Here is an 11,802-nt window from a genome sequence, read left to right as displayed (position 1 = left end):
CAATGGAAGTAAATGAAGCCTTGAAAGTTAATACAAATAATTCCTACAGGTTGATGACTCACAAACCCTGTCTGTACAAAGGCAGTGTTGGGACAAACTGTGTTACTACATGCTCTGATGCACTATCAAGACAATACTGTACTGTAGGAAGTAGTGGTGTGTGTTGTCATCAGAATGGTGAGAAAAAAACAAATAACAAAGGAAGACCGACTGGTTTGGTCAAAGGTTAATGACCAAAAACATCTGAAGAACAGAACCAGACGGTGGCTTCACATGATGAAGACCAGCATAGTCTCCTGTCTTAAACCCCCATGGAGCTGGTTTGGGATGAACTGGACACAAAGTGGAAGTGGAGCAACCTACAAGTAATACACATCAGTGGGAACTGCAACAATGTTGGGACAAACCCTCTGAACAATATTTGATTTCCATTGTAGAAAGAAAACACAAGTGAGTTCGGCTGCTGGATGAGTCAAACATTTAGATGAAATTTAGGATTTAAGATTTCATGATTGTTTTAAAAAAAATCTTTATTATTTATTTGTTCTATGCATTCATTTCAGATTGAGAGACATTACACTATGTAAATATAAACACCACAATAAAATTGTGGCTAGACATAGCCACAATTTTCTAAGTTTTGATGCTTAAACTTAATCAAACTGTGACTGAAAACTGAGGCCAGAAAGACTTTCTGCCAGTAAGGATCTAAAGCCATTTCTCATGCTTTGAGCATTCCCAGGAGCACAGTGGTCTCAATAATTGTAAAATGGAAGACGGTTAGAACCACCAGGAGATGGGAGAACCTGCCAGAAGGACAACCATCTCAGCAGCTCTCCATCAAGCAGGCATTTATGATGGAAACCACTCTCAGTAAATGCATATTACAGCCTATTTGGAGGTGGCTCCTCCAGACGCAGCTGTGGTTTGCTGCTGATACTGATGGTGCCACAATTAATAACAGAAGACCTTGGATTGTCACTAACTTGTGGCTGTGTGTTCTAAGAATCAGCACTTGGGTGTATATAGTCATGTTTCCTTGTTTATGGTTAATGAACCAATAGTGTATTCACACATCCCTCTTCTCCCTCTTATTTTAGATATTTGATCAATTATGGAGTGTAAGCTATCTATAGTAATCTCTTGAAGTGTATAAAGACTTTCCTCAGGGGTTCCTGTTTCAGATTTGAGGTGACATCATGCACAGGAGACTGTATTGATGATTCCTCTTTTCTCCTTGGCCAAGCTTCAATAAACATCCTCAGCATAAGACATCCTGGACTCCAGCGCTCTTTCTTTTTCACCACTAACCAAATGATAAGAATTTTACCTAACAAAATTCTCTGGTCTGATGAGACAAAAATTTAATCCATAACTCGAGAAATTTCTCATCACCTGACTAATACCATACAAAAATATATCATATAATACCACCAAAAATATTTCATCCCTGCACCACTCTATTGCCAGTAGAGGAGTTTGTCTGTGCTTTTTTTTTCTGGTATGTCACAAATGTGCCGGAAAACGGCGTTAGTAAACAGCATTAAGTAGCATGGAGGCCAGAGATTATTTCACAGCGGTTGCGTAAACACAGTGCAGTACAGCTGCTAAATTGCTGATGTGTTCTTTCCTTGGATGTGTTATAAGAACTGAACCATCTCTCAATACAGAGTACGCCAAAGTCAGACTCCCATACTTGGGAGTTGATATGGAATAAAACTTTATCATACATCCAGAACAGTGACACATAGACAGAAGTGTAAATAATAACACAGGGAATTATGCTAAACTACAGAATTGCAATTTAAAAAAAAAAAAAGCAGACATAGACCTACCATGCTTTTTGATATAAAAAGGTAAAACATTATTTGTAAAGCCCTTTTAATAACTTTATCTGCCAGGCTGTAAATATATGAAATGCTCATAGACAGTTAAACTAAATTTGATTCATTTATTTTCATTGTTGGTTGCTGTTGCCATCTGTATAAATACATCCATGATTTCAAGCCCCAAGCAAGTACCATAGAACCATGCATCTTATAATGCTTATAATACATCCATGCATAGAGCTCGCAGTCCAGAGGCATGATGGGAGTAACACTACTGTGCATATTCAGTGTACCCCTATGCACCCGGAAGTAACCCAGAAACCAGAAACTTTTTCGGCGTATGAGCATGGATGTATTATTAGAACTTCTTATTAATAGGTCTTATAATACATCCATGCGTATGAGCTAGGCGAGCAATTCTTATATAGGACTCAATAGGTGGCATTTTAGGTCCGGTATCCAGGTTAATAATATATCCACATGTTCCACCGGGTGTCATGTTGCTGTCACTACTGATCGGAGCTGGAGCTGAAAAATACCCGTCAGTATTCCAGTGTCATTTCACCTTGGGGATAAATGCCGATTCTACCCTCTCCGAACAAAAGCCGAAATATTAGTGGGTGTTAACAGGACTTTCTTTTCCAGTGTGCAAGAAGCCGGTTAGCTCACGTGACTTTTGTGTCACATGACAACGCCCTGTTCAAGCTACTCAGCTAACGCTAACAAAATGGCAGCATTCTTACAGTGGAGAAAATTTGTCTTCTTTGATAAAGATACGGTGAAGGATCCTGTGGATAGTGGGAAAAACTTTGTTCTTCCAAGCGGAATATCGGCGTGTGACTCCGGCCGGGGTCATATTGTTCTCGGAGATATCCTTTAACAGCACTAATCAGCTAACTCAGCTAATATCATGCTAATGTTGCTGACAGCTGACAGTTAAATGACGACTTCTCTTTAACACTCATAGAAACGTTAATTTAGCAGATTCCTCTACCTGGCATGGCGATAGCGAAACGAGTGATCTATTTTAATGGTGGACATTGTTTTGATATAATATCCTGCGTTTTCGATCTTCTCCTTCCTTACCTAATGCATGTCTTGCAACAACTGTATATAATTGCCCTTAACGTCCATAATGTCACATATGGATGGCAAGATCTGGCTTATGACACGCTCCTTGCAGTTGACATATTTTCAGGCCTACAAGTTGCGGGTAACACACCTTTATCAGCTGAAGCAGCACAGCATCCTTATATCAGTTGGGCAGGATGAACAAGGAATAAACCCTCTTGTAAGTGTGAAGTTCTCCAGAGAAAACACAGAAAAAATGTGTTAGTGATTTTAATGGGTCATCACTGAAGTGGTATTTATTTCTCAGGTAAAGGTCTGGAACCTAGACAAGAGAGACAGTGGAAATCCTCTCTGCACAAGGATTTTTCCTGCAATTCCTGGCAACAAACCGACTGAAGTGTCTTGCCTCAGTGTACATGAGAACCTCAACTTCATGGCCATTGGTAAGACACAAAGACAGGCTCTGTTTTCTGAACATCGACCTAGCATTTATTATTTGGGTAAGTCTTTTCTTCCCAGATTGTTGTTGATGTTGTATTTCTTGACAGGCTTCACAGATGGCAGTGTGGTTTTGACCAAAGGTGACATCACCAGAGATCGCCACAGTAAAACTCTGACTTTACATGAGGGAAGCAGCCCAGTCACCGGCCTCGCCTTCCGCCAAGTGGCAAAGGTCACGCATCTGTTTGTTGCCACTCTGGAGAGGGTCCATGTAAGTCTGATTGGTCAACATTGGGCTGCACAGGAAAGATACACCCTCTCAACTTTTCTAGAGCCTTGATTTCTGCTTAGTTGTCATGTATTTGTTAGTTTGTCCAGTAAGTTTGAAAGAGAACCTACTTTTCTCAACCTGAAGATGACCACGCAGTGCTACAGCTGAACTTAAGATGTTTTTTGAATGACTTAGTTGTACAGGCTGCCATTGTTTGACCTGCTATCAACCCCCACCCCCCATCCCCACCCCACCTCACCCCCCACCCCAGTGTTACACCCTGTCCATCAAGGAGTATCCTAAAGTAGAGCTGGATACACACGGCTGTGCACTGCGCTGCTCCTCCCTAGCAGATCCCTCTCAGGATTCCCAGTTCATTGTGGCTGGTGATGAATGCGTGTACCTGTATCAACCTGATGAGCGAGGGCCCTGCTTTGCCTTCGATGGACACAAGTTGTTGGCTCACTGGCACCGTGGATATCTGTTTTTACTTATCAGAGATGCAAAGTCACCCAACAAGTAAGTACAACACTGAATAAATAAGATAAAAGCGTACTGATTATTGTGGGGATAAAGTAATGGTAGAGCGATTTTGTTGATGAGCTTAGGGCTGTTTTCATGTCACTTTGGATGCTTGCATGGTCTTATTTTAAGTTGAAAGTAAAATATGAACGGAAACACATTCCACAGATCTACGAGGGTGTTTAGGATGGATTTGCAGCCCTTCTTTGCTGCTTAACCGTCAAATTAAGTTTGTACCTTTGTTTACCAAGGGGCTGTACCTGAAAATGGCATGCTTGGTCCCCTGCTATATCTGTTTTTAAGGTGTTTCTGTCCAGAGGTGCAAAATTTGGAAGGAGCCTTTGCACCTGATTTGTCACTGCTCACTTACCACTGCAGAGACGCAAACAGTGTCTTAAGTTTAACATTTGTGAAAAGTGAGTGTAAATCTGCTGCAGTATTTTATTCCAGAGGGAGAGAGACTAGAGCTAGATCCATACAGTTAGGTAGAGAAACACTGAGTCTTATAAAACCTTTCAGTGACTGCAGTGACCAAATTAAAAGACGCATTCAAATGAATTTTACAGCAAAGTCAACACTTATTTTTCCAGTCCAAGTTTTACCTTAGTTTCTCTCAGTAGCCTCCTGCCCTCTCAGTTTTCTCTAACTGTTAGTGGCTCACAGCAGCTCCACTCCTTTGCTGTTCAGTTGTCAAAGCACCATCAGATCTTATGTAGGTGCACTTTATGCACTGGGCTCATTTACATCTATAGTCTTAGTAAATAACTTGCTAAATTGAAAAATCTAACTGTGATGACCCAGTATTGTACTCCACTCATGGTAATATTTCCCCGAGTGTTAAAGGCAGGTCACACTGTGTGTTGCTTGTGGGGTTATAAAACACAATTAGAGCAAATCTCTCTTTTTAAAATCAATGTATTGTAACGTGATGTCAGCTGAACCTCATTTAAAGCAGTTAATGAGCATCGTACCATTGTCTGACAGAAAGACATATGTTTCCTGTGAGACTTTTGACAGTGTTACTTCTGTACTCAGGACAGGGTTTGGTAACAGGGAGAGCTCTCCATCAGACAAACAGCTTCTGACTATCTATGACCTGGACAACAAGTTCATCGCCTACAGTGCCTCTTTTGATGATGTCATTGATGTCGTAGCAGAGTGGGGCTCCTTCTACATCCTAACCAGAGATGGAAAAATGTTTGTTCTTCAGGAGAAAGACACGCAGACCAAACTGGAGGTGAGTCCAACACTCAAGAGTGAATCCCTTATACATCAACTCACTGACTATTATTACTATGGATCAGATAGCAACAGGTGTTTCCTCCTTGTTTGTCTTTTAAGATGCTGTTTAAAAAGAATCTGTTTGTGATGGCCATAAACCTGGCTAAGAGCCAACACCTGGACAGTGACGGCCTGTCAGAGATCTTCAGGCAGTACGGTGATCACCTCTACCTTAAAGGAGACCACGATGGTGCCATCCAGCAGTACATTCGGTAACTCCATCACTAAACATTTGCCAGAGGTTACACTGTTGTTGTCATAGACTGGAACTAATCTGTTTTTGTTAACTATTACATCACATAGAAGTGTTAAAAATATGCCAGAAGGAAGGTGCCATGATGACTTTGTGGTCTTGGTTCTTTTTAACAAATTGCTCTATAATTGCTCAGCTTTTAGAGAATGTTGATCGGTTGATAAAACATCACTGTATTTTCCCCCAGCACCATTGGGAAATTGGAGCCATCATACGTAATCAGGAAATTCCTAGATGCACAGAGGATCCACAACCTGACAGCATATCTGCAAGCCTTGCACAGACAGTCCCTGGCTAATGCAGACCACACCACACTGCTGCTGAACTGTTACACAAAGCTGAAGGACAGCTCCAAGCTGGAGGAGTTCATTAAGGTGACTGACTTGTTAAGGTGAACGCTGAGGAATGAGGATGTAAATTTTAGAGATAAATACAAATGAAAAAGTGAAGGGACAAATGCAGTATAATCTAACAGCTTTTTTTTTTACATAACAGCTGTGAAATACTTGATGGTTTCCATCAGAGAACAGATGGATCATTCTTAATGAACAGGTCACTAGTGGCTGCCATATTATATTGTAACACCACTGTCTTCCCGCACTGTATTTCAACAGAGTAGTGATAGTGAGGTCCACTTTGATGTTGAGATTGCCATCAAAGTTCTTCGGCAGGCCGGCTACCATAGCCACGCTGTTTTCTTGGCTGAGAAACACATGCACCATGAATGGTACCTGAAGATCCAGCTTGAAGACCTCAAGGTAAATAACACCAAGTAGATGTCCTTGTTTGGGCTGCTGAGAACTCGCTTGTCTGTCCTTGAATGCTTTTGTTAAGGCTCTGATAAGCTGAAATGAGGTGTGCATTTGTTTGTACCCAGATTCTAAAGTACAGCGACCCTGTGAGCTCAACGCACAACTGCAACTTAATAAAGCAAACTAAGAAAACTTCTTCAGCAATTTGAAAACACAGACTCAGCATTTAGAAAAAAATGCTGCAAAGTGAGAAAACACAACTAAATACAGAAATGAATTGTGAGGTCAATGTGTTGGGCTCTTTTGACCATCATACTAAAGAATGCATTCACTAGGTATGTAAATGAATAAAAACATGATTTCAGTATGAACACATAACAGGCCATGAACAGATACAAAGAGCATCTGATTTTTCTCTGTAATGTCTTTTTTCACACCACATCTGTCATCAGCCAAATCAGAACAGACAGACATTGTATCTCATATTTGCAGAGGATAAACGTCCATAAATCTGTTTAAAAATCAGTGAAAAAAGTTGCTACTTCAGATCATGTCTTATAATTATCAGCTAATATTTGTCTGTGCAGCGTAAACTGCTAGTAGCCAAAACAGCAGGACTACCATGATGCACAAAATGGAAGCAAATAGACCAAAACCACAGAAGTGGAGATAGTTTGAAGTTCAGACATTCAGCTCCAATTCTCAATAGCTTTTTGCCGGTTTTCAGCTGATTGGTTCAGCAGTGCTGGATAAAGTCAGATGTTCCACAGGTGTTATTGTTACCTGATGATCTCATATGAATCCTGACACTGTGTGCACTTGACAATAGAAGGAAACTGAGGAGCTGAAGTTAGGAACCGTCTCAAAAGTACATTCAAAATAGCCAAGAGAGCTTTTCAGAGCTTTTCAGAGTTTTGTCAATAGCTTTCTCACTTATTTTCATACATACTTCAAACCAACTTTATTTCCATCTGGACCTTCTCCCCCTGCACGTTCACACTCTATTTTTAAAGCTATGATCATTGCTATATCATCCAATGAGCTGTTAGACCCTGTTTTTAGTCAGAAGCTTCCTCTTTTCTTTTTTCTTTTTTATCTTAGACACTTACAACTTCACATTTAATCTGTCCCCTCCCATTACATACACAGCTGATCCATTAACAGTTACAGTGATTACTTAGACACAGCTTAGACTGAAATTTAGGTACATAGTTAAAATACTTTTCTTTATATTTTGTGAGCAGCTAAATTAATAGATATACAGTATGTATAAGAAGTACAAATGGGAGTAGAAAACAATTTAACACACAAAATGAAACAGTTAAGACAGTTTCTACCAACCTCTCGTGCAGGCCCACGCTTTATTTTTGTGTCATAAACAGATATAGATATTAGATTTGTGCTGCAGGCTGAGCACCCACAACAGCTCCTGGTGGCCACAGTAACTCAGTTATCTTACTATACCTTAAAAACCCAGAACTACCAGGAAGGACTCCGTTACATTGGACGTCTGCCTTTTGATCAAGCGGAGAGCACCATGAAGCATTATGGCAAGACACTCATGCTCCATGTTCCTGAAGACACCACGCTACTCCTGAAGGGCTTATGCACCAACTACCATCCCAGTGGAGATGGTCCTGAAAAAGACAGCCCAGAGAGGAGTCGGGTCAATAAGGTCAGTCCGCAGTGCTATTGCTCTCTTTGTCTATATGGCTAATTCCTGTCAATTTCACCTCATGTTCTGTGGTCCTGAAATGACCAAGAAAACATATTTACAATGTTAATCAGAAATATTCTTTTAAACAATGTCCATATTTGTTTTGGTTTAAGGCCAACTCTGAGGAATTCATCCCAATTTTTGCCAACAACCCCCGGGAGTTGAAAGCTTTCCTGGAGCACATGATCGAGGTGGATCCCTGTTCTCCCCAGGGTGTGTATGACACACTACTGGAGCTCCGTCTGCAAGACTGGGCACATGAACAGGACCCACAGGTCAGTGCGAAACACACAAACTAGTTCTGAATCCTTGCATAATGCGTTTATAATACAGTTTTGTAGTAGAAAGGGAAGAAAAATGATTTTAACTTATTTTTTTCTGATGCATATGTGTGGCAGAGAAAAAGGGTCCTGCAGGGGGAAGCTGTGTCACTGTTGAGGAGTGACAACACTGTGTTTGATAAGGCCCTGGTCCTCTGCCAGATGCACAACTTCAAAGAAGGTGTCCTCTACCTCTATGAGAAGGGCAAACTGTAAGTGAGGGAGACAGCAACGTCTGAAAATGTATGAAGCTGGTTAATATGAAAGAGAAGCACATCATCTCTTAACATCTCATTCCTCGCTGCTTGTCATTCATTTATTTAGGGACAATGCACATTAATCAACATTACTGTAAATGTGCCCATGTTGGCCAGCTGGCTAATTTTCAACTGCAGTCCTTAGGCAAGATGTTTCAAGAACCATCAATACATTGAGACATTTTGTATTCATGATGCATTCAATCAGATATTTTTCATTAAACCTAATGATGGCTAAGTCAACAAATGAAGGATATGTTTACAGTGGGTAAATTCCATACTTTTTTGACTTTTGAAGTGAAATTAAGTAAATACAACCCTGCAGCAAACAGACATAAAAAATGAGCCTTTCTTCAAATGTTAATGCTCCGTTGTTTTTCTCTCATCAACTTAAAAAATAGGAAAAAAACACAAATTGTGTAAAAGTCTGGGCACCCTACAAGTCAGAACTTAGTAACTCCCCATTGGCAGATATCACAGCTTGCTAAAAATTTTTTGTTCTTTTCTTGACTGATTAATTTTCAGTTCAGAGTTGTTTCAGTCTCTCCTGCTCACACAGCAGGTGTAAGATCTATTTGTAGGTTGTAGGAGCCAACCTCTTTTGAATTTCACCTTCTTGACCCCAAGACATCTGCCTCCAGTATCTGTTGATATTGAGTCTGACTTTTCCAGATGTTGCTTTGCAGCTTTCAGACGTTGATTTTTGTGCTGAGGTGGGTGAGGTTTCCCTCTGATGACTCTTTCGTGTTGTGTATCTGTCTGTGTATCAACGCTGCACAGAGGAAATGGTTGACTACCACTGCTGTGTCAGTTTAACTTTCCTTTGCAGTCATATCGAGGTTTTCTTTGCCGTTCTGCCGAGCAGACGAGCAGTTTTATCTGAAAGTTTCCTTGGTCTTCCACATCACAGTTCAATTAGCTTCATTTTCAGATCCACAGTCAGTTTTTTTTTTGAGCCCATCATTGTTGAGTGTTACCACAAGGACTGACTGACTCAGAAAAATGATCAGCTCTGGAATTGTAATCGGCTTATAATTTCTAATCACCTGATTTACAAGTCCTAATGAGTCAATGAAGTTCTGAGATTTTTATAAGTAGGAGGTTGTTCAAATGTTTTTACATGTGACAATTACTGTTCATTTTTTTCTATGTTTTAAGTCAATAATCCAAAAGGTAACAGAGCATTAACAGTTGAAGCTCATTCTTAATGTCTGTTTGCTGCAGGGATAGGCTTTTTCTTTTCACTTAAAAAAGTAGAATTTGCCCAGAGGTTGGAAAACTTTTGACTGATACTGTATATATGTTTTGTCAAAGCTACAGTGACCATATTCATCATAGAACATGGCTATAACACGTTTGTCAGGGGTCTGGAAAATTTTCATGTTATAACTGTTGATAACTTGGACATGGTTTGCATTTGTGTGCAGCTACCAGCAGATCATGCACTACCACATGCAGAACGAGGAGTATGGGAAAATTGTAGAGGCCTGTAAGCGCTATGGGGACCAAGAGGGTTGCCTTTGGGAGCAGGCACTGGGCTACTTTGCCAGAAAAGAAGAAGACTGCAAGGCCTACATCAGTGAGGTCCTACATCACATTGACCAAAACAACCTGATGCCTCCATTACTTGGTGAGCTGGTGAACATTTGATTTTATACTTCATGCAGCCTTGTTTGAACATTGAAATCAGTTAGCATCAGTAAGATGACAGCATTACATCCAGAGTTTTTGTGTGGTCATAGTGGTGCAGACACTGGCACACAACTCGACGGCCACTCTCTCAGTCATCAAGGACTACCTCATCAACAAACTGCAAAGGGAGAGCCAGCAGATAGAGGATGATGAACGCAAGATCCGCCAGTACCGCGAAGAAACAGCTCATCTCCGTTCTGAGATCCAGGAGCTCAAAACCAGGTTGGTCAAATGAAGGAGGGGTTTTACACAAGAGGAACTACAACAATTGTGTAGCAGACCTACAATTCTTTCATCCTCGTTTTTTGTGACTTTTATTGTTGCTTCTGTCAGTTACAGCCACTGTAGCTCAGGGAGTGGGAGTGGTGGTAGATGAGGGCTGGCAAACATTTTGTACTGATGTGGCCTACATACATCACAGATTAACTGTAAATGTTAACCTCAATATTTCCACACAGTGCCAAGATATTCCAGAAGACCAAGTGCAACATGTGCAACAGTCCCCTGGAGCTGCCGTCTGTTCATTTCTTGTGCAGCCACTCTTTCCACCAACACTGTTTCGAAAGCTATGCAGAGAGTGAGGCTGAGTGCCCAACGTGCACTCCAGAGAACCGCAAAGTCATGGACATGCTGCGTGCCCAGGACCAGAAACGCGACCTGCATGACCACTTCAACAGACAGGTAAGAATAATTGAGCTTTGACTAGAAGAAAGTTGACCAAAAATAATAGAAGTTTTATGTTCAACCATTCACTTTCTTTCATTCATTCTGCTTTACTCATGACTAATAAATTCAAGTTCTTATTTGTTTGGTTTTCAGTTACGCAGCTCTAATGATGGCTTCTCAGTTGTGGCCGACTATTTTGGACGAGGAGTGTTTAACAAACTGACTCTGGTCACCGACCTGCCCGGCAACAAAACTGCTGGGAGTCTAGAAGGCAATCTGCAAAAAGACCTTCTCATCCACACCAAGAGAAACTGCTAGAAACCTCAGTCGGCAGTCTGACTCCTACCTGAGCAGGCACTGTTTCCAGCTTTGACCACATGCTTCACTGCATGCATTTGCCTGCTTTTAGTACCTGTGGTGGACATATTAGCATAATTGTGTTCCTAGTCTGAGTCATGATTCACTGGAGACTGTATAAATGTACTTTAAACATATAATACTGGGTCTTAAAACCTGAATCACACCTCAGAGAATTCTGGTTTGGTGTGTTTGTTTGTATTCCTGTAATCTTACACTTAACACTCAAAAATATTTCAGCCATCTGACATTAGTAAAGTTATTTGATCTGAGAATTAAAACATTGAATAAAGTCATTATTGAGTGTATTTTCTCCATGTAGCATTGTCCCTTGGCTTTATTAGTTTTGCTGTCATATGCCAGTGTGGCCCTT

The 11,802-nt window shown here is 40.8% G+C and overlaps 1 protein-coding gene across 1 annotated transcript; it reads left to right on the top strand.

Annotated features, from left to right (window-relative positions):
* Positions 1-2,533: 2,533 nt before the first annotated feature.
* vps11 (VPS11, CORVET/HOPS core subunit) lies at positions 2,534-11,722 on the top strand. The gene is made up of 16 exons (XM_022746077.1): positions 2,534-2,698; positions 2,972-3,120; positions 3,208-3,343; positions 3,449-3,612; positions 3,884-4,131; positions 5,170-5,371; positions 5,476-5,627; positions 5,856-6,042; positions 6,283-6,426; positions 7,898-8,095; positions 8,251-8,412; positions 8,536-8,669; positions 10,142-10,344; positions 10,457-10,628; positions 10,865-11,087; positions 11,226-11,722. Exons 1-16 carry the CDS (start codon positions 2,557-2,559, stop codon positions 11,388-11,390), a joined length of 2,781 nt encoding a protein of 926 aa, XP_022601798.1. The 5' UTR covers positions 2,534-2,556; the 3' UTR covers positions 11,391-11,722.
* The last annotated feature ends 80 nt before the right edge of the window (positions 11,723-11,802 follow it).

The sequence above is a fragment of the Seriola dumerili genome, unplaced genomic scaffold (assembly GCF_002260705.1).
Source record: "Seriola dumerili isolate Sdu_G_001 unplaced genomic scaffold, Sdu_1.0 BDQW01000091.1, whole genome shotgun sequence".
Lineage (NCBI taxonomy): Eukaryota > Metazoa > Chordata > Actinopteri > Carangiformes > Carangidae > Seriola > Seriola dumerili.
The sequence above is the reverse complement of the archived record's forward strand: the minus strand, read 5'-3'. Positions and strand labels throughout refer to the sequence as shown.

What these genes read in the sequence shown, in the direction of transcription:
- vps11 (XM_022746077.1), top strand. Translation starts at nt 2,557, where the DNA reads ATGGCAGCATTCTTACAGTGGAGAAAATTTGTCTTCTTTGATAAAGAT. An exon ending in TCCAGCTTGAAGACCTCAAG is followed by an intron (nt 6,427 to 7,897) that starts GTAAATAACACC and finishes TTAAAAACCCAG; the next exon opens with AACTACCAGGAAGGACTCCG. An exon ending in ATCCAGGAGCTCAAAACCAG is followed by an intron (nt 10,629 to 10,864) that starts GTTGGTCAAATG and finishes ATTTCCACACAG; the next exon opens with TGCCAAGATATTCCAGAAGA.